At 47.4% G+C, this 22,984-nt stretch overlaps 1 protein-coding gene across 1 annotated transcript in view; it reads right to left on the minus strand.

The window, feature by feature from the left end:
• The window catches only part of polr1a (RNA polymerase I subunit A), a 184,159-nt gene that overhangs the window by 8,301 nt on the left and 152,874 nt on the right, over positions 1-22,984 (minus strand). Inside the window, exon 33 of the mRNA XM_085975489.1 lies at positions 19,065-19,229. Coding sequence (XP_085831615.1) covers positions 19,065-19,229 — 165 coding nt within the window. The remainder of the gene's footprint in view (positions 1-19,064; positions 19,230-22,984) is intronic.

Below are 22,984 nucleotides of genomic sequence, written 5' to 3' on the forward strand. Positions count from 1 at the left end.
AAACATACACTAAAAGACAGATGCTATCTTTTGAATAAAATGTCAAACCGAGGCTTTCAAATGGCTGTAATTATAACACTATTCAAAGAAAAGTGTTTAACCAGCGTCCATGCCAACAGAAAACAAATTACCTGGTTACTTAACTTATTGCTGTTTGTGTGACCTTGTTGTAAGAAAATTGGTTGCTGCATTTACCAACATTAGAACAGCAAGTACACAGCAAAGCATTATATAAATCATTTTTTCTTTCATCTATCATGGGGGTACAAGACTAAGACTGATGTAAAATGTACAATCAGGGAAGTGACAGATACATGCCAAATGTCAGGGTCTGCCTGCTATTCTAGGTGAGGGAGGAGAATGGCAGGGCCTTTGAAGAATAGTACCAGCACAACCAGCTCATCTTGGAGCTAGCTATTCTGAGGCTGTTTTCCAGGTTGCACTGTTTTTTCTATTCACAACCAGGGAGGCTCCTCGTGAGCCTGCTAGCCACCTGCAATCTCACTGATACCAGTGCCTTGTAAGGCGGTTTATCAGTTGTCATGCCTTGCATATTGGATGCACTGCAAGGTCACAGAGCGATCATAGAGTTGTACAGAAATTATAACACTGCAATGGTCCACTCAACCCAACCCGTGTTAAGTGTATATTCTCCACGTGAGCAGTGGTCCTAATTCCATGTGATCTGTTCCCATATCTCTTTATTCCCCTTCAATCACCTATCTAATCTATTCTCAAAATGTTGACAGGCCTTTGCTTTAGAAATGAGGCATAAAATTGACCATGTGAACTTTCACTGCACAGGATCTATGCACTGACTATGTGGTTGAAACAAAGAACAGGATTAAAAAAAAAAATGTATTTGTTTTATGGGATGTGGGCGTCGCTGGCAAGGCCAGCATTTATTGCCCATCCCTAATTGCCCTTGAGAAGGTGGTGGTGAGCTGCCTTTTTGAACCGCTGCAGTCCGTGTGGTGAAGGTACTCCCACAGTGCTGTTAGGTAGGGGGTTCCAGGATTTTGACCCAGCAATGATGAAAGATTGGCGATATACTTCTAAGTCAGGATGGTGTGTGATTTGGAGGGGAACTTGGAGGTGGTGGCGTTCCCATGCACCTGCTGCCCTTGTCCTTCTAGTTGGAAGAGGTCGCGGGTTTGGGAGGTGCTGCCGAAGAAGCCTTGGCGAGTTGCTGCAGTGCGTCTTTTAGATGGTACACACTGCAGCCACGGTACGCCGGTGGTGGAGGGAGTGAATGTTTAAGGTGCTGGATGGGGTGCCAATCAAGCGGGCTGCTTTGACCTGGATGGTGTTGAGCTTCTTGAGTGTTGTTGGAGCTGCACCCATCCAGGATGCTGTGTACATAAGTGCAAGTTCGTTCTCGTCACTACCACAACCTACATGGACTTTGTATTTTAATTGTGAATCTGCAGGCACTACACTTGCAATGTTCATACTACAATGTCATCTACATGTGTATCAATAACTGGAGGGGGAGGAAAGAGAGGAGGACGCAGGGCAGGGGAGGAAGCAGCGCACGTGTACACTGCAGTATATACCAAGACTCATCACCTACTGAGGAATTTAAACTCTACTTCCCCCCACCCCCCCTCCGTCCCAACAAACCTATAAAGAAGAGTGAATTCATCTTGGAAACGTTTATTTATTAAGAAGGCAAGGTGAAGGGCCACCGCCCACAGTGCAGGGCACCACCAATGATAGTGAAAAATCATTCTAACTTTGCTTTCACAGTTTGATCGCTGAACCCTTCATTGAAATTACTGCCCTGTAATATCTTCCAGATATCTATTTATGCAATAAAAACTCAGTAGTGTTATGTTGTCTACAGTATTTATTTTTAAATCAACAGGAGATTTCTGTTCAATCCATACTTTTGCACAATGATTAACCACCGTCAAATGATGACTGCTCAAGAAAAGGAACAAACTTGTATTCATACAGCCTTTATTTCTAGTTCAGTTTTCCACTAAGATTGAGAATATTTGTTCAGCGGTCCCTACATTTACCCCTCCTTCCCCTTGCCCAGCAAGCCAAGCCTCTCCCAAGCTCCTTCCTGCCCTAGCGCTGAGCCCACGTCTCTCTCGAGTTTCACTCCTAACTCCCCTCATACTTTCTCTGAACTTATCTTGTCCATGAGACCCACCACCTGCTCTCTTAATCCCATTCCTGCTAAACAGCTGATCATCCAACTTCCCTTCCTAGCCCCCATGCTAGCTAATATTGTAAATGGTTGCCTCTCCTCAGATGTCCTCCTCCCTTTCAAAACAATCCTCATCACCCTCTCCTCAAAAAACCCACCCTCGACCCGTGTCCTTGCAAACTAACTCCCCTTCTCCAACTTCGCTTGTGTCTCCTACATTGCCTCCAAAATTTATGTCCCTCTATCCTGCAACTCCCTCTTTGAATCTCACAGCTCTGAAACAAGCCCTAACCAAAGTCACAAATGGCATCTTCTGTGACTGTGGTGCATTATCTCTCTTTGACATGCTCAATCACACCTTCCTCCAATGCCTTTCCTCCATCGCCCAGTCCAGTGGGATTGACTTTGCTTGGTTCTATTCCAAGCTATTGTAGCCAGGTCATCTCCAGAAGTGACTTCTCTTCCTGCCCCCACACAGGGTTCCAACCTATGTCTCTCAACTAAATACTTCCCTGTGATGACATCATCAGCAGACTTGGGGGTCAACTTCCATATATATGCTGACAACACCCAGCTCTAGAGTTCAAGGAGAAGGTCAACCACTATTTTCTTGGCACCCTAGTTGCACCGAGAAGATAGTGATGAACCTTCCCCTTGTGGTGATGATGCCATAATGGAGTTAGAAATTCCAGAATTTTGATCCAGTGACAACGAAGAAACCGTGATATATGTCCAAATCAGAATGGTATGTCATCTCTGAGACTAAACAATATCTTAACTTAATCGATTCAGTATTCAGAAAGACACCTCTCACCACAGTGTTGGAGAACCCATTGATCTCTGTTGGTTTGTGAGGAAGACACACAGTGAGAGGCTTTTAAGAACACAATACAGCCACCAAGGAAGGTAGTCAGGCTTTTCAAAACAGGATGTTGCACAGGTGTTGGAACATGGGACATGTTGCAACATGGAGAAGGAAGAGGCAGAGAGCTTGATGGGATATTAAGGCTAGGGGGTTGTCATATTAAGTCAGGTGACAGAAAGAATCCAATCAAGGAAAAAGAGGCAGATTTGAGTTCACTACAGGCACAGGATTATATAAAAACAGACATTTTGGCCTAGAAATTCAGTTGGTTGCGCCAGCAGTTAGCGCCTTAAGAGAAGTGAATTTCGGGCGCTATGCGTGTAGCGCCCGGGCGCAGCGCAGTTTGCGCCTCGCCCCAAATTAAGTTGACCCTTAGCGCCGGCGCAAAGTTTAGCGCCCGCCCGGCTGCGCGCGCAGAAAATGACGTCACATCCTCGTGCAACGCCCTTTGCGCGCCCCGATTCCAAACTTCAGTCGGACCGCTCCATTGTGCGGCTGGCGGCCAGAGCGTTTGTAAAATGGAACGCAACACAGCCGACGCGGGCCCCGGGGAGCGCAAATTAAAGGGCACGTACCCTGCAGTATAAAGAGCAGCCATTTTGCAGCAAACACTCTTGTGCAACGGATTTCTGGACACACAACAAGGAGGAGAGCTAACTGGTTTCGTGCAGCAATAGCTCAGGTATTTTTGGACTCAGGCCAAAGCGCTGCAAGTGCCCTGTTGGAAATTTGACTGTTTGCCAGCATTTGATGGGGGTTGCATGGGGTGCCAACGCGGAGTTTCAGCGCCATGTGCGTAGGGCTCGCAGATGCGGGGTCAGAGGGGCAGCCCTGGCTAGAGGCAGAGGGGGCAACAGGCGTCGGCAACATAGGCCTTACCCAGTCAGGGTATACCGCCAGCAGCGCTCCTACCTCACCATGAGTGGCGCGCGATGTGTAAGAAGGCTGAGATTCCGAAAGGAGGTGGTTGCAGAGATCTGCCACCTGCTTCGCAGAGATCTGCGTCCAAAGCTCAGGTGCAGGACGTCTCTGTCGGTGGAAGTGAAGGTGACGGTGGCATTGAACTTCTATGCCACCGGCTCCTTCCAATCCGCTGTTGGGGACATAGCTAACATATTCCAGTTCGGCGTGCATCGCTGCATCCGCCAGGTGACCGATGCCCTTTTCAGAAGGAGACGCCAATTCATCTCCTTCCCCATGGCCCTGGAGAGCCAGCATCAGCGTGCAGTGGGATTTGCTAGACTCGCGGCCTTCCCCTTGGTGCAGGGCGCCATTGACTGTACGCATGTGGCTTTGCGGGCACCTCTGGAGCATGGCGAGCAGTATCGCAACCGGAAGGGCTACCATTCTCTCAATGTGCAGCTGGTGTGTGACCACAAGCAGCGCATCCTGGCTGTCAATGCCTGCTTTCCAGGCAGCTGCCACGATGCCTTTATCCTGCGGCAGAGTACTGTGCATGACATGTTCGAGGCACAGCCTCCCCCAAGAGGATGGCTACTCGGGGACAAAGGCTATCCTTTGTGTACCTGGCTCATGACCCCGCTCCGCGCGCCCAGGACCGCTGCTGAAGAGGCATACAACGAGAGCCATCAAAGGAGCAGAAACATCATCGAGCAAACTATTGGGGTCCTCAAGCAGCGGTTCCGCTGCCTTGATCGTTCCGGCGGATCTCTGCAGTATTCGCCGCACCGGGTCTCCCAATTTGTCGTAGTTTGCTGCATGCTACACAACCTGGCTCTCCGCAGGATTCAGGCACTGCCACCTGACGTTGGACCACCACCTCAGGAGGAGGAGCAGGAGGAGGAGGAGGAGTACGTTCCCAGGAGGGAGCGACAAGGTCCAAGGGCCGTCCGTCGCCAGCTTATTGAACGTAACTTCTAAGCCCCCTGTCAGGGAATGCCTTGTGGCCATGAAGCAAGATGAATGCAGCCGCTCCGCAAGCCCTCAGCTGGCGAAGGCAACAAAGACTAACAAGAACAACCATGGACACTGTCTGAATAAAGATAAATTTATATTTGACAAAAATGAAACCCCTTCCCACATGAATCCCAAAAACAATCAACGGCCCCCACAAAAAGTGCAACAAACGACTCACTTCCACAACCTGGGGAGGAGTAACTCCACATTTGAACAAACCAGGCCTCAACCTCGGCCTTAACGCAAAAAACATACCCATAAACAAAACAACCATGGGCAAAATAAAGATGTCCACCGCCATATAAAATGAAAGCTGGCCACACCCTCTACTTAGTGGCCCGCGAGGGCGAGACCTTGTCCAGCCTTTTGGCGCCCCTGCCCGGCCTGCTGCTCCTCCGCAAGCTCTGCCCAGTGGCTGCTGCGAGGCTGGGGGAAGGCGCCTGAGGGTCAGATGTCCTTCCGCCAGATGGCCTTGGGGGGCGGCCTACACGGGCTTTGGGCCTCGAGGGGCCGGCTGTTGGTTGGCGCACATGTGCATGCCCACCATCAGCTCCAGCCGCTTGCCGTTGACGCTCCACTGGGGGAGTGGCGGCGACGGATGGCGCAATGTGGGCAAGCTGGCGTATTGGAGGCGCTGGCTGGTGATGTCGCACGCTGGCACTCACCCGGGCACGCACTGCACGATCCGCACCAATCAGCCGAAGGGCGGATCGCTGTGCTGCTGCAGTGCGGCGGGTGTCCTGGCGATGCCTGGCTGAGGCAGCGCGTGTGGCAGCAGTGAGTGCCCCTGTTGCCCTGGTCTGCGCCCGCATCACATCCGCCACTGACTTGACGGCATCAGCCAGCGACTCCATCGTCGGAGGCATCCGTTCCACTACCTCCATCATCATCCGGCCACTCTCGGCATTTGATGCCCCAAACTCCCGCACACTGGTCGCCAGCGACTCGATGGCCTCAGGCATCCGTCCCACCACCTGCATGAGCTCTGTGTGGCGGCGGTCCGAATCCTCGGCCATTTGGTCCAGCTGGCACACCTCCTCCGAGGTGAAGGTGGCCGGACTGGAGGCGGGACTCTCCCGCTGGGGAGCAGGGGTCCGAGCTAGGCGACCCTTGGCACGTTGCTGGCGCCGAATGTCCGCAGCAACTGCACTCCCCTCCGATCCTTCCCCCCTCTGGGGGGAAGGCCGCGGCCCACCCGCAGCCCTCCTGGGTGGCTGGACGCCACTGGTCCCAGCAGCTGCACTCCCCTCCGAAAGTTGCTCCAGGCTCTCGTCCAGGGAAGACGTGACCAACACTTCGCCCTCTGCTGCGGGACCTGAGTCCTCCCCTGATGGTCCGGGTTGCTCTTCCTCCTCCTCCTCCTCCTCCTGTTCGGAGGGGCTGTCACTGGCAGCTTCAGGGAGCTCTTCGTCACCAGCTGAAAGCAGGAAGGCACAAGAGTAGCTTCAGAGTGAGGAGAGGGCGTCAGCGAGGGAGTCATGACTGGTGGCATTCAGCGCATTGGTGGCACAGTGGCAAAGGAGGTAGCTCGGATGCGCAAGTGCGACGAGAGAGGGCCAAAAGGCGAGGTCCTTACCATTGCCGGGCAGCGGAGGGTCGGCTTCTCCGCACGCTCTGGGCACAATCACGCGGCCTCCCATGAGGCCACTCACGCGCTCCTCCAGGGGAGTGAGCTTCTGGAACTTGGCGCGGCCTCCCCCGGTGATGTCGCGGCGCTTGCGATTATTCGCAAGTTTAGCCTGCAAGAGAAAGGACGGGCTCTAAGTACGGTGTGTAGCCGTGACGTAGTGTGCACTGCCTCCCATGGTGGAATAGCTTGGCCAGAGTGTAGCACTGATCTAGTGTGCACTGCCTCTCATGGTGGAATAGCTTGGCCAGAGTGCAGCCCTGATCTAGTGTGCACTGCCTCTCATGGTGGAATAGCTTGGCCAGTGTGTAAAGTGCAGAATGTGCAATTGATGCTCATGACTGTCCCAAAGCTGCTGGCTGAGGGCTGCCCATTAGGCCTTTCAGGTCCCTTTGCCCATCATGTCAGGTGTACATGCAAGAATGAGGAGGAGAGTGGAAAGGGTACTCACCCTGACAATCCTGGTCAGGTCATTGTATTTCTTCCGACATTGCACCTTGTCCCTGGGGGCATCGCCGTAGGACGACACCCTGGTGGCGATCTCCCTCCAGGCTTTGGTGTAGACGCGGTGGGTGGGATTCCTGCCATTGTCTGGGAACAAGATCCTGCGCCTCTTCTCCAATGCTGTCAGCATGATATCCAGATCACGCTCTGAGAAGCGCAGGGCACGCTCACGGGCCTTCTCATGCGTTGCCATGGCTCCTTGGGCTCAGCAGCAGTGTTGAGGCCTAGTTTGAAAGCTGCAGTGTGCAGGGCGTGGCAGCAAGCCAAATCGTCCCTTCCCCCTTTAAGAGCTGGCCGGCGCCACGGGGTCTGCTGTCAATCAAAAAATGACCGCACCCGCGCTGCGCCCCGCCTCGGCGCTATCCCTCTGCACCGCCGGCTTAGCGCCTAAAGATAGTCGTGTAACGCCTCTTTTAGCGCTCCAGCAACCTCTTAGGGCGAAGCAACTGAATTTCGGCGAAGGGGGCGCAACTTTGGGGCGGGCGCTAACGTTAGCGCCCCAAAACTGGCAAAACTGAATTTCTAGGCCTTTGTGTTTTAAAGTTTAGTACAATGTTAGGATGCATGCTTACAGCTACTGTACTCGTGTGTTTAATCTACTCTGCTTGTAAAATGCTTTACATACTGGCTGAAGAAATAAAGGTATTGAACCTGAAGCAAGAACTATTTTTGTTACTACTCAAGTAAAGAGATAATGTGGTTCTCGTTTCATTACATCTGATGAAAGGTCATTGACCTGAAACATTAACTTTGTTTCTCTCTCCACAGATGCTGCCTGACTTGCTGAGTATTTCCAGCATTTTCTGTTTTTATTTTATAAGAATTCTCCACCCCAGAGGGCTGTGGCGGCTCAGTCGTTGAGTATATTCAAGACAGAGATCGATAGATTTTTAAATATCAAGGTAATTTGGGATATGGGGATAGTTCAGGAAAGTGGAGATGAGGTAGAAGATCAGCCAAGATCTTATTGAATGGCGGAGCAGGCTCGAAGGGCCAAATGGCCGACTCCTGCTCCTATTTCTTATGTTCTTATAACAGGCAGGCATCAAAAGACTGTGAAAGACAGAGGACTGCACGGAGAGTGGTTCAGCCTTGGGCTGTTGGACAGGATGCAGAGTTCAAGTTAAGTTAAGTGGGGTGGGAGGAGGAGTAGCATTGCATGTTCCTTAGTTTGTATTATTACGCAAATCTAAGTTATACCGATTGAACTAAGTGACTTTGTACATTTCACCGGCCTGTGGAATAAAGCGCTTTACGATTGGAACCAAGCTTCGCCTTATCTAGTGTTAACTCTAGCCACCTTCAGAGTGCAAAAGACACAAGTATCCAGTCCAGATAGCAGGAGGATGCCACTGCTACATCCGCCCGGTATGCTATTGTACAAGTGGATACAGGGCAGCTTCGGCTAACTTCCAGAAAAGTAACACAGTCAAACTGATTATTGGAATGACTGACGCCACTGAACCTTCACTGGTACCAACAGACAGACCTAAATTTGTAACAGTGCTCATGATGCATTCTGGAGGCAAGTGCGCAAACAATGGTGGGAAGCAGCTGCTGTGCTCAAGTACAGGTGGCAAATCACACGTGGATGTTTTTCCTGCTTCTCATCTTTAACACAGTGTAAATGCCACATTCGGAATAGCTGTAAACGCTCTGAAAGAACTCCTTTAAAAAGTACATCCCCAAGTGGACTCCCGCAATCACGGTCTCTTTTTAACCTTTTAAATTTTCCCGCAGCTCAAGGAACAATATTTTTCTGCAGTCAGCCCTCAAGAGAAATTCAACTCATTCACTGCGATACTGAAATACGATTAAATAGTTTGACCAGTAGCCTTATTACTATAATAATAATGTTATGACTAAAGTATGAAAAGTATTACTCCTTTTTTCCCCAATATTCCCTACCCACACACCCCCAGCCCCCAACCATCAATGTATGTTAGCAGTTTGCATCTGGGGCATATAGTTGTGGGTTCAAGCCCCATGCCTGGGCCTCAAGTACACTATAGAAACATAGAAGATAGGAGCAGGAGTAGGCCATTCGGCCCCTCGAGCCTGTTCTGCCATTTAATGAGATCATGGCTGATCGTCCAAATTCAGTACCCTGTCCCTGCTTTCTCCCCATATCCCTTGATCCCTTTAGCCTTAAGAAATATATCTAACTCCTTCTTGAATATATTTAATGAATTGGCCTCAACTGCCTTCTGTGGTAGATAATTCCACAGGTTCACCACTCTCTGGGTGAAGAAATTCCTCCTCATCTCAGTCCTAAATGGCTTACCCCTTATCCTTAGACTGTGACCCCTGGTTCTGGACTTCCCCGCCATCGGGAACATTCTTCCTGCATCTAGTCCTGTTAGAATTTTATAAGTTTCAATGAAATCCCCTCTCATTTTTCTAAACTCAATCAAGCCCAATCGACCCAATCTCTCTTCATACGTCATTCCTGCCATCCCAGGTATCAATCTGGTGAATCTTCGCTCACACCCTCCAAGGCAAGAACATCCTTCCTCAGATAAGGCGACCAAAACTGTACACAATACTCAAGGTGTGGTCTCACCAAGGCCCTGTACAACTGCAGCAAGACATCCTTGCTCCTGTACTAGAATCCTCTCGCTATGAAGGCCAACATACCATCTGCCTTCTTAACCGCCTGCTGCACCTGCATGCTTACCTATCTAGGCCGACACTGAATTACTCAGAGATTGCTTCACTGCCAGAGGTACTGTCCTTTCATGAAATGGTCTAACTGTTCCTGTGGATATTAAAGATCCCATTTACTAAATGGTTCCAGGGATGAGGGAATAGTTATGTGGATAGACCGGAGAAGCTGGGGTTATAAGAACATAAGAAATAGGAGCAGGAGTAGGCCAATCGGCCCCTCGAGCCTGCTCCACCATTCAATAAGATCATGGCTGATCTGATCCTAACCTCAAATCTTCTATCAATCTCCATCCACCCAAACCCATGTGATCTCCCGGGAGAGGCAAAAAAAGACAAAAAACCCAATGGCCAACTTGGAAGAAAAAATCTGGGAAATTCCTCTCCGACCCATCTAGGCGATCGAAACTCGTCCAGGAGATCGCTCTGTCCCTATTTTTTCTACAGTACTTACCTTCTGTAAAGGCGATCTCCACCCCAGCCAGGAACAGGAATAGAACCATCTCCTGAAATCTAACACAGAATTAGAACACAAGAAGTAGGAGCAGAACCAGGCTACATGGCCCCTGGGCCCGCTCCACTACCCACAGGGCCATGACCATTCCGAACCTAGACTCATGTCCAATTTCCTGCCCGCACCCCGTAACCCTTAATTCCCTTTACTTCTAGGAAACTATCTATTTCTGTTTTAAATTTATTTAATGATGTAGCTTCCACAGCTTTCTGGGGCAGCAAGTTCCACAGACCTACTACCCTCTGAGTGAAGAAGTTTCTCCTCATCTCAGTTTTGAAGGAGCAGCCCCTTATTCTAAGATTATGCCCCCTAGTTCTAGTTTCACCCATCATTGGGAACATCCTCACCGCATCCACCCGATCAAGCCCCTTCACAATCTTATATGTTTCAATAAGATCGCCTCTCATTCTTCTGAACTCCAATGAGTAGAGTCCCAATCTACTCAACCTCTCCTCATATGACTACCCCCTCATCCCCGGGATTAACCGAGTGAACCTTCTTTGTACTGACTCAAGAGCAAGTATGTCTTTTCTTAAGTATGGACACCAAAACTGTATGCAGTATTCCAGGTGTGGTCTCACCAATACCTTGTACAACTGCAGCAATACCTCCCTGTTTTTATATTCTATCCCCCTAGCAATAAAAGCCAACATTCCATTGGCCTTCTTGTCACTTGCTGCACCTGCATACTAACTTTTTGAGTTTCGTGCACCAGGACCCCCAGATCCCTTTGTACAGTACTTTCCAGTTTCTTGCCATTAAGATAATAACTTGCTCTATGATTTTTCCTGCCAAAGTGCATAACCTCACACTTTCCAGTATTGTATTCCATCTGCCAAATCTCTGCCCACTTACTTAGCCTGTCTATGTCCCTTTGCAGGTTTTTTATGTCCTCCTCACTGACTACTTTCCCTCCCATCTTTGTATCATCTGCAAACTTTGATATGTTACACTCGGTCCCCTCCTCCAAATCGTTAATATAGATTGTAAAGAGCTGGGGACCCAGCACTGACCCCTGCGGAACACCACTAGTTACTGATTGCCAGTCTGAGAATGAACCATTTATCCCAACTCTCTGCTTTCTGTTAGAGAGCCAATCCTCCACCCACACCAGAATATTACCCCCCATCCCGTGATTTTTTATCTTGAGCAATAATCTTTTGTGTGGCACCTTGTCAAATGCCTTTTGGAAGTCTAAATACACTACGTCCACTGGTTCCCCTTTATCCACCCTGTATGTTACTTCCTCAAAGAACTCAAGCAAATTTGTCAAACATGACTTCCCCTTCATGAAACCATGCTGAGTTTGTCCTATTAAATTATGTTTATCCAAATGTCCCGTTACTGTCTCCTTAATAATGGACTCGAACATTTTACCAACCACAGATGTTAGGCTAACAGGTCTATAGTTTCCAGCCTTCTGCCTACTACCCTTTTTAAATAAGGGTGTTACATTAGCAGTTTTCCAATCTGCCGAGACCTTTGCTGAGTCCAGGGAGTTTTGGAAAATTATTACCAATGCATCCACAATCCCTAACGCCACTTCCCTCAAGACCCTAGGATGTAAGTCATCAGGTCCAGGGGATTTATCCGCCTTGAGTCCCATTATTTTACCAAGTACCACTTCCTTAGTGATTTTAATCGTATTTAGCTCCTCCCCCCCTAGAGCCCCCTGTTTGTCCAGTGTTGGGATATTCTTAGTGTCCTCTACCATAAAGACTGATACAAAATATTTGTTCAGCGTTTTTGCCATCTCCAGATTTCCCACCATTAATTTCCCGGTCTCATCCTCTAAGGGACCACCCTTTTTCTTTTTATATAACTATAGAAACTTTTGCTATCTGTTTTTATATTTTTTTGCTAATTTACTTTCATAATCTATCTTCCCTTTCTTAATCAATCTTTTAGTTATTTTTTGCTGTCTTTTAAAGACTTCCCAATCTTCTATCCTCCCACTAGATTTGGCTACCTTATATGCCCTTGTTTTTAGTCGGATACTATCCTTAATTACTTTACTTAGCCACGGATGGCTATCTTTTCTTTTACACCCTTTTTTCCTCAGTGGAATATATATTTTTTGGAAGTTGTAAAATAACTCCTTAAATGTACACCACTGATCATGTATCGTCTTACCCTTTAATCTATTTTCCCAGTCCACTCTAATCAATTCCGCTCTCATACCTTCATAGTCTCCTTTATTCAAGCTCAGCACGCTTGTTTGAGATCCAACCTTCTCACCCTCTAATTGAATATGGAATTCAACCATGTTATGGTCACTCATTCCAAGGGGATCCTTTACTAGGACATTTTTAATTAATCCTGTCTCGTTACACAGGACCAAATCTAAGGTTGCTTGCCCCCTGGTCAGTTCAGTTACATACTGCTCAAGAAACCCATCCCTAATACACTCAATGAACTCATCCTCAAGGCTGCTCTGCCCAATTTGATTTGTCCAGTTAATATGATAGTTAAAATCCCCCATAATTATAGCTGTTCCCTTATTACAAGCCTCAACTATTTCCTGATTGATACTCCGTCCAACCGAGTTGCAACTGTTCGGAGGCTTATAGACTACGCCCACTAGTGTTTTTTCCCCCCTTATTATTCCTTATCTCTGTAAAGTCTGTGGGTTGTGCAGTTAATTACGACACAGACTTCAGGAGTAACATACAACAGGACTTTACTATTCGAAGGTCAGGGCAAATCTGCCCTATAAATCATGCCACAGCACTTATATACCGGTGTGGTCACCGTCGGTATTACCGTATACAGAAGCCAAACAAGTAGTGCCACACCTAAAATAGTTCTCTTAAAGGTGAACGGTTACATACAATAGTCTCTTAAAGGTAGACGGTTACATACACTACAATCCTCCCTTTTTAGCTTACAACATACTATTTCTCATTAACATACATATATTCAACTTCAGGTAAACAATTTACAGATATAGTCTCTGTGGGAAACAGTTCACAGGTTCAGTCTCTGTGGGAACAGTGTATAGATTCAGTCTCTAGTCTTGACTCGGTCCGAACAACATCGCTGTGGTGTAGCCGGTTCACATTGCTAGCGTGACTCCTCCACTAGTCTTCCCCTTGACATAACAGCTTGAACTCCCGTCCTGCTGAGCCAGCAATGCTGACTTTTACAAACAGCTGTATTGCCTTGGTAATTTTCCTTACTTTCCAACTGATTTATCTCCCTTTGTAGGACCCACGTGCATGATCTGGTAGGAGTGATAATGATTTTGATGGTTATCATCTTCTGCTTTTTCTTTTTCTTTTCTGCTTCTTGGAGACTCTCGGGGCTCCCTTATCAGCTGCCAGCTGTAGCGCCACCATCTCTCTATGTTCCTTAGACTTTAAGTGCTTCATCCTGATTTCTGCACTTTGGGAGTTTTCATCACAAGCTGGGCAGACCAGATCCTCGTAATATTCAGTGTCACTCAACAGGTCATGGTAATATTCGGTGTCGTCCTGAGCTAGTCTAGCGAGAGGGCCTGCTACTTCTTCCGTACCCAACTGGACGTTAGCCGACTGTTGTTCCCTCCCTAGACAGCTTTCCTGAAGAGACTTCTTCATGCGTTCATATTCACCCCGCTCTTCCTGGGTTTCCTGCAAATCCTTCACTAATGACCTCGTTTGTGATTTCAACACTTCCCCTTCCCTCGGGGATTGATTGATCAGGCTATTCAATCCTTCTACTGGAGCAGCTGTTTCAACATTCTGCTGTTCACATTGACGTGATTCAGCATACTTTTGGCATCCCTGTAAAATCTGTGTTGCAACCTCAGCTATTTCCATAACTTTTGAGAGCTCCGAACTCCTTCCCTTTGAAGATTGAAGCTCGTGTTCAGATTGTTCCCATTGTAGAGTCTTGTCCTTCAGCATATGAAGGAGTTGGCTGACCGTTAACTCTTCCACGGGAACACTGTGGGTCAGAGTCTTCTCCATTTCATCCACCTTTTCCTCCAATGCTTTCACCTTCTTTTCCTCTTGTACTTTGGCTTCCAGCGCTCGGAGAAGTTGCGCCTTGATGCTCTCTAGCTCATGTTCAGAGGCCATTCTTACAGTCTCTGTGTTTCTTACAGTTCCCTTTTCTTCCACTGAACGGATTCCCAGTTGAATCTGTTCTTCAAGTTGCTGAATCTCGGTCATTGCCACCCCATATTTGTCTTGGGTTTCCTTTAATATTTTTATGAGTTCTTGTACATCTTGTCTTTCAGGTTCTGCCATGTCTTTCACCTCTAATTTCTCATCTATGGATGGAACTTCTACCGATGAGTCTGTCTTGGCCTTGAGCTCATCAAGAATTTCCTGCAGCCTTTGGACTTCTTGCTCATGTTCAACCTTCAGTTGCTCATATGCTTCCACTGAAACTAGCTTTTCGGAGGTTGCCAAGTTAACCCCTTCCAGAATTGTAGCCTGGGCCTGTTCATACTGTTCTTTCAGCTTCTCACACTCTGCTTGTAAGGAGTCGTAGAGAAGAACTGGAATAAAATCCTGGCTTCCTGAAGATTCCTCTTCATTTGCTTCTTCCTGCAAATATTCTAACTCCTGAACAGCATAAGGGAGATGTGATCGGTAATTGGTCATGATGGCTCTATGGTCACTCTCTGCTTGAGCTAGCTGCTTCTGTTGTCTTTCCAGATTCTCCCATTCGGTGTCATAGAACTTTTTCATTGTTTTCATCTCTTGTACGAGACGGTAACTCAATTGTTCTAATTGTTGTCGTAATTTGAAATAAGTTTGAGTCCGAGCTCGGTGTTCTTCCGTCATGGATATGTCCGTAACTTGAACAGGCTCAGAATTTTCTGTCGAACTAGGTTGTCGTTGTTCGGTGGAGTTCTGTTCTGAAACTTTGTTCTTCTCTGGAGCATAAGCCTTTATGCATGCCTTCGTTTTTCCAACCTTCGTCGGCAAGTCCATTTCAGCCTTGTCTTTCATATTTGGGTTGGTCTTATCGTCATCCGTTTCAGAATCTGAGCTGATTGTCTGCACCGAGTCCTCACTCGTTATGGCTTTTAGATAGTGCCATTCCATGTCTATTTTCTTGATCCACTCCTGTCCTAGAAGTGGTGGTCCTCCCTCATGTAGTACGTATAAGTTCATTCTTGGGTGTTCTTTACCCCTATCTCTCACTTTGACTCTTATCTTTCCCATGGGGTATACTTTATGCCCCGTGTATGTCTGCAATACGAACTTGGTATCTCTTAAGGGTATATGTGAGAATAGCCGGTGGTAATCCCTTCGATTTATGACTGATAGAGCTGATCCAGTGTCCAACTCCATTTTCACTTGGATTCCAGCTATTTTTAGCATGACCCAGATAGTTTGTAGGTCAGCTTCCTTACTCACATTGTGAATTCTCAGACTACCCAGCTCCTGGCCGTTTGGGTCTGAGTCTGAATTCTGTTCGTCTGAACTCTTCTCAGCCACCTTGTGTACCTTGTTGTACTTTTCCTGTGATGGCTTCCTTTGGTTGTTGGTCCTTTGGTTGTTGGTCTTCTTCCCTGACCGGCATACCTTAGCTATGTGACCCAGTTTGCCACATTTCCTACATTCCTGGTTCTTAAACCAGCATTGGTTCTGGTCGTGTGTTGTCTTCCCACAACGATAGCATTTTGTTGTTGTCGAGGTAATTTGATCCACACTTAGTGCTGCTGTCTTTAGCTGCATTTCCGCAGTTCCCTTCGCTGCGGCTTCGTGCGATGCTGCAATAAGGACAGCCCTGTCAAGTGTAAGGTCGTTCTCTTCGAGTAGTCGCTTTTGCGTTCCTTCCTTTGCCAACCCGCACACGAACTTGTCTCGCAATGCCTCTGTCAGATTCCCTCCAAACTGGCAGTATTTCGCTAGTCTACGCAGTTCGACCAAGTATTCTGCGTTGCTTTCGTCTTTCCGTTGCGTTCTCGCATAGAATTTGAATCGTTCCGCCAACATCAACGGTGTAGGGTTCAAGTGGTCCTTCAGGACAGCCACAATATCATCGAAAGTCTGATCCGCCGGTTTAGCTGGTGCTAGTAGATGCTTCAAGAGCCCGTATGTCTTTGCGCCCATCGAGTTCAGCAAGGTTATAGCTTTGTCATCTTCTTCTATTTTATTGGCCTCACAATAGATCTCAATGCGTTCCACGTACGTGGCCCAGTCTTCTACCTCGGAATTAAAATCGTTGATGTTACCACGCTTAGGCATCTTCCTCTCTTTGGGAACAACACAAGTATTTCTTTAAATTATTATTTTTTTTTCCCCCTAAGATGGCGGTTTTCCCGCGAAAATGGTGGTTTCCCGCTCTTATCTTCTCTCCCCGCCCACTTCAATGGCGGTTTCCCGCTTCTGTCTTCTTCCCCGCCTAATGGCGGCTTCCCGCGTTTCTTCCCTGGCGGGAGTGGTACACTTTCCCCACGGGCGACGGCCGCTGGCTTTCAGGTTCACAGCCTGCGCGTCGGCTTCAAGGCTTTCCCTTTTTTTTTTTGATGGCAGGGCGACCGGCTCTGGGTACCCCGTTGACGGCGAACAGGTTCAGCCGCTGGGCTGGCTCTCGCACAGTTCCCCTTGCTCGGCTCTGTCTCTCTCCCGCTCGCTCGGCTCTACCGGCGCTGGGTACACCCCGTTGACGGAGGACAGTTCAGCCGCTGGACTGGCTCTCGCACAGTTCCCCTTGCTCGGCTCTGCCTCTCTCCCGCTCGCTCGGCTCTACCGGCGCTGGTTACACCCCGTTGACGGAGGACAGTTCAGCCGCTGGACTGGCTCTCGCGCAGTCTCTCTTGGTCGGCTCTGCCTCTCCCGCTCGCTCAGACCCTAATCGCGCCTCCCAGCCCTCTCGCAGTCCGGTGCTTCTCTCCCCGGCTGCGGCTGAGTTTCTCTCTTCCCGCGCCTACGCTCCCGGTCGCAGCGCTTCGTGGCTTCGGTCACCGCCCGGCTTTTCCCGCCGGTCGTGGTCTCTCACGACGCCGTTGGACCCGACTTTTTGTCCGGCTCCTTTTCCCCCTCGACCGTGGTCGAGTGCCCAGCCCTTATCCTCCGGCTATTCTTTTCACTTTCCCTTACTCACAGTCACCGTGGCAGAAGGGACAGTCAGTGCCTGTTGCTGATGGAAGTTTTTGTCGCTAAAGTCTTCCTCCTTTCTATTGCTGCAGCCTTGAGTTTTCTCCCAGCCGAATGACGAGGGCAGTTGCCTCTTTTCGACGCTCTTTCGTTGCTTGAAAATATTGTTGCCGCAGGGTACAATCGGACTCGTCGCCACTGTAAAGTCTGTGGGTTGTGCAGTTAATTACGACACAGACTTCAGGAGTAACATACAACAGGACTTTACTATTCGAAGGTCAGGGCGAATCTGCCCTATAAATCATGCCACAGCACTTATATACCGGTGTGGTCACCGTCGGTATTACCGTATACAGAAGCCAAACAAGTAGTGCCACACCTAAAATAGTTCTCTTAAAGGTGAACGGTTACATACAATAGTCTCTTAAAGGTAGACGGTTACATACACTACAATCTCCACCCAAACTGTTTCACTATCCTGCTCCTTTGACGCAATATCATTTCTCTGTATTATATTCTCCTTGAAGCAGAGAAGGCTAAGAGGAGAATTGATAGAGGGGTTGAAAATCATGAAGGGTTTAGATAGAGTAAATAAAGAGAAACTGTTTCCATTGGCTGAAGGGTCGATAGCGAAAGGGCACAGATTTAAGGTGATTTACAAAAGAACCAGAGGCGACATGAGGAAAAACTTTTTTACGCAATGAGTGGTTAGGATTTAGAATGCACTGCCTGATAGGGTGGGGAATACAGATTCAATAGTAGCCTGCAAAAGGGAGTTGGATAAATATTAGGAGAAAAAATTGCAGGGATATGGGGAAAGAGCGGGGAAGTAGGACTATCTGGGCTGCTCTTCGAAAGAGTCAGTGCAGACTCGATGGGCCAAATGGTCTCCTTCTGTGCTGTACTATTCTATGATTCTATGCCACTATTTGAAGAGCAGGGAGTTCGTTCAGTGTCCCAGCCAATATTCTGTCCTCGGACAATTGCACCAAAAAGTAGATTAACCTGCTCATTCATCTCATTGCAATTTGTGGGATTTTGCTGTATACAAAATGGCTATTGTGTTTATATAGATTACAGCCACTTGATAGTAATTCATTGCATGTGAAATGGGATTCAGTTATGTTACTGGGTTAGCAATTCAGAGGCCTGGACTAATAATCTAGAGAACGCAAGTTCAAATCCCACTGTGGCAGTTTGAGAATTTCAATTCAGTTTAAAAAAAAACCTCTGGTATCAGTAAAAGTGACCGTGAAGCTGTTGGATTGCTGTAAAAATCCAACTGATTCACAAATGTCCTTTAGAGAAGGATACTTTTCCGTGATTTCCATGATCACTTCTCACTGTTCTGAATTGCTCCTCTGAAGTTTCCTCCTCCGTTCTGCTCTAAAACACACAGTCCTGCACACCATTCTTCCTACCTGTATCTTCACAGTGTTGAAGTCAAAATTCATCACAACACCTCCTACTCATTGTTTTCCAGTACCTAAAACTGTCGAGCTCCTTACCTTAGTCATCACTCTAGAGACTTATAAACCAAGCGTGGCGTCACCTAATCATTTGTTCTTATTTTATCTGTCTTCTTTCTACTTTCTGAACCATAGTAGCACATCAACATTCAGGTTTCTCAATTGAAAAAGAAACATAAAGGGTGGTCTGGAATAGATTGTGCGGCTTTAGAGACTTAATTGAAATTTTACTTTCCCTACGTGAAGGATACTTGCTCAAGTTTAAAAAAAAAATCCTGTCTTCAGTGTTGACGAGATCTTTCTTACCTAGCATAGTTGCATGTTTTAAAAACTTATAGCTGGTTTCAAAAGTCATCTGCTGAAGTGGTGAGGAGCTTGACTGCATGCCAATGCGATTAAATGGCTTGTACGATCCATCAAAGCACATGTAGTCCGCCACAAGAGAAAGATGGCGAGGGTCTACTTCAATACCTGTGCAAGAGTGAGACAAAAGATTAGTTTCAGCTCATCAAAAGCACTGAATGTGATCAGTGATATTAAGCATCCAGTTCAGTGCAAGGAGAGCAGTACAGCATTGTAGTATCAGACTGTGCCTATCATTGCACCATAGAATTGTTTGGATATCCATGCTTAGATGTGACCAACAACAGCGGCCCTGAATTCTAAGCAGCACCCTGTTAAAGTAAGAGCTCTTTGACAAAAACAGAGCCCCTTTAGAACAATGCTCCTATGCAAGGCAAAGGAAAGCTGTTGCAAAAGTAGCTGATGATGCAGCACATCATGAGACCAAGAGGGCGATTAGGGAGATGAAGCGAATCAGTGGGTTGCATTCATCCGCACCGATGCACATTACACAAAAATGATCCCAAATAATTTTTCCGTTTGCTAAAGTCTGTCGTCAATCATAATTCAAAAGGGTTTCTGTGGACTAGCACTAATTACAGATAAGTCTGGAGCTCTTCAACAAACACATGATGCGTCCTCAGGGTCTGGAGACAGCACTATCAACAGGTCACAGTAAAGGCCGACCTGCATGAGTGCTAGAAAAATCATTGGAGCGTGCTGCAAACAGAGAAGACCCAGTGAACCAGTCTGAATAGAAGGAACTGGATGCTGCATTGCAACGCCTAGCGAATTTTAAAGGGGCAGTATTCATAAAGAAAGACTTGCATTTATATAGCGCCTTTCATGACCACTGGACGTCTCAAAGCGCTTTATAGCCAATGAAGTATTTCTGGAGTGTAGTCACTGTTGTAATGTGGGAAACGCGGCAGCCAATTTGCACTCAGCAAGCTCCCACAAACAGCAATGTGATAATGACCAGATAATCTGTTTTTGTTATGTTGATTGAGGGATAAATATTGGCCAGGACACCGGGGAGAACTTCCCTGCTCTTCTTCGAAATAGTGCCCTGGGATCTTTTACATCCACTTGAGAGAGCAGACGAGGCCTTGGTTTAACGTCTCATCCGAAAGACGGCACCTCCGACAGTGCAGCACTCCCTCAGCACTGCACTGGAGTGTCAAGTCCCATGACAAATTCCTAAACATTGCTCTAGGCAGGGAGGGCTGGAGGTGATATAAGAACTTGCACTCATTTATATCAGTGCCCGTTATTATTGAGCCACGGAGAGGTAGGCAACTGCTGCAGAAGCTCTGCACCTCCAAGTGGTGGAACCAACGGGTATGATGTGTTCCATGCTGTGGTCAGGAGAATGGCTATGCACTCACATCTTATGGTGAGAGGTACAGCCCACCATGCCACTCAGGGAGGAGCTCCCGATACTTGCAATCCACCTAGTGAGGGCTCAAATCCATGCTTGTCAGTTGCCTTGTGACCAACTAGTTACTACAGCCCGAGAGAGACGGGGGTGGGGGGCAGAAAAAGTAAGGGTGGTAAGTAGCGCTTCTTCGGGTTGAGGTGGCTCTAAGGTGACATGTCTGGTGATGAGCATTCAGAACTAAGTTAACCCTCCATGGCAGATATAGTAATTGGACACTTGAGCCAGACAAGTCAACAGTACACTAGAACACTGTTCATGGTTGACCAGCCAGCCTGGTTTGCTATTGGTACCAGAGAACTGCAGATGCTTCAGCACAGGTCATTCGGCTCATTGTGCGAGCTCTTTGCTAGAGCAGCCAAGAAACAGCCACGATTGAGAACTTGCTCTGTGGGGAGCTACGGTGAAGGAGGATTAGGAGAATCCCCGCCCAACCTCTGTGGCAAAGTGTGTTGAACATAGAACATAGAGATAGGAACAGGAGTAGGCCATTCGGCCCTTCGAGCCTGCTCCGCCATTCAATGAGATCATGGCTGATCTTCGTCTGAGATCATAGCTGATCTTACCAGTTCAGTACCCCGTCCCCGCCTTTTCTCCGTAACCCTTAATCCCCTTAGCCTTCAGAAATATATCCAATTCTCTCTTGAAAATATTTATTGAATTAGCCTTCACAGCCCTCTGTGGCAGGGAATTCCACAGGCTCACCACTCTTTGAGTGAAGAAATTCTTCCTCATCTCTGTTTTAAATGATTTGCCCGCTATTTTTAGACTGTGGCCCCTGGTTCTGTGCTCCCCGGCCATTGGAAACATTCTCTCTGAATTCAGCCTGTCCAGGCCTGCCATAATTTTATATGTTTCGATGAGATCCCCTCTCAATCTTCTAAACTCCAGTGAGTACAAGCCCAAACTATTTAATCTCTCTTCGTAGGTCATTCCCGCCATTCCAGGTATCAGCCTGGTGAATCGCCGTTGCACTCTTTCCATGGCAAGAACATCCTTCCGCAGATGGGGCGACCAAAACTGTACACAATACTCCAGATGCGGTCTCACCAGCACCTTGTACAGCTGTAGTAAGGTATCCCTATTCCTATACTCGAACCCCCTTGATATGAAGGCCAACATACCATTTGCCTTCTTAATTGCCTGTTGCACCTGCATGCTCTCCTTCAGTGACTGGTGCACAAGAACACCCAGGTCCCTCTGCACTTCCCCATCTCCCAATCTATTGCCATTTAGATAATAATCTACCCTCCTGTTTTTACCCCCAAAGTGGATAACCTCGCATTTATCCACATTATAGTGCATCTGCCACGTATCCGCCCATTCCCCCAACCTGTCCAAATCGCACTGTAGCCTCCTGACATCCTCATCAGAGCCCACCCCTCCTCCTAGTTTAGTGTCGTCAGCGAATTTGGAAATATTGCATCCAATTCCCTGATCCAGATCATTTATATATATTGTGAACAGCTGGGGTCCCAGGACAGATCCTTGCGGCACCCCGCTGGTCACTGCCTGCCACTCCGAAAACGAGCCGTTTATTCCAACTCTCTGTTTTCTATCCGCCAGCCAGTTCTCTATCCACGTTAATACTTTGCCCCCAATTCCATGAGCCTTAATTTTGCATGATAATCTTTTGTGTGGAACCTTATCGAAGGCTTTCTGGAAGTCAAGGTACACCACATCCACTGGCTCTCCCCCATCTATTTTACCAGTTACTTCCTCAATGCACTTAAATAACCATGTCACCTTATCAGCTGTTTTTCAAAAAGGCCTTTTATTAAAGGAAAATTTGCCTGAGGAAAGCAAGTTATTCGCATACTACAAGTCAATGAAAACACCTTTAATATTTGGAAATATATTACACGGAGTAGGAATATAAAACTTGATTATCAACTTGCGGTAATTCACCATTAAACACTACATAATCTAGGCCAACACTCCAGTGCAGTACTGAGGGAGTGCTGAACTGTCCAAGGTGCCTTTCAAATGAGGTGTTAAAGCGAGGGCCTGTCTGTCCTCTTAGGTGGACGCAAAAGAACATTTTGAAGAAGAACAGGGGACTTATCCCCGATGTCCTGGACGATATTTATCCCTCAACTAACATCACTAAAATAGATTATCGAGTAATCATCATACTGCTGTTTGTGGGACTTGCTGTGCGCAAATTGGCTGCCACATTTCCTACATTACAACAGTGACTACACTTCAAAAGTACTTCATTGGCTGTAAAATACTTTGGGACGTGCTGAGGTCATGAAAGGTGCTATATAAATGCAAGTCTTTCTTTCTCATTGGTAGTAAAACTGACAGATCGTCACTCAGATCTGCTCAGAAACCAGCATTTTCACCGCCATTTGAAGATGTTCTGTAAAATTGCAATACCAGGGCACAGTAATTGTAGAACGTCACTTGCCATACTCAGTTTGTAACAGGATCTTTCAGTGAT

This window comes from Somniosus microcephalus, chromosome 2 (genome assembly GCF_052327205.1).
Source record: "Somniosus microcephalus isolate GS21.2 chromosome 2, FLI_Smic_1.0, whole genome shotgun sequence".
NCBI classification, from domain to species: domain Eukaryota; kingdom Metazoa; phylum Chordata; class Chondrichthyes; order Squaliformes; family Somniosidae; genus Somniosus; species Somniosus microcephalus.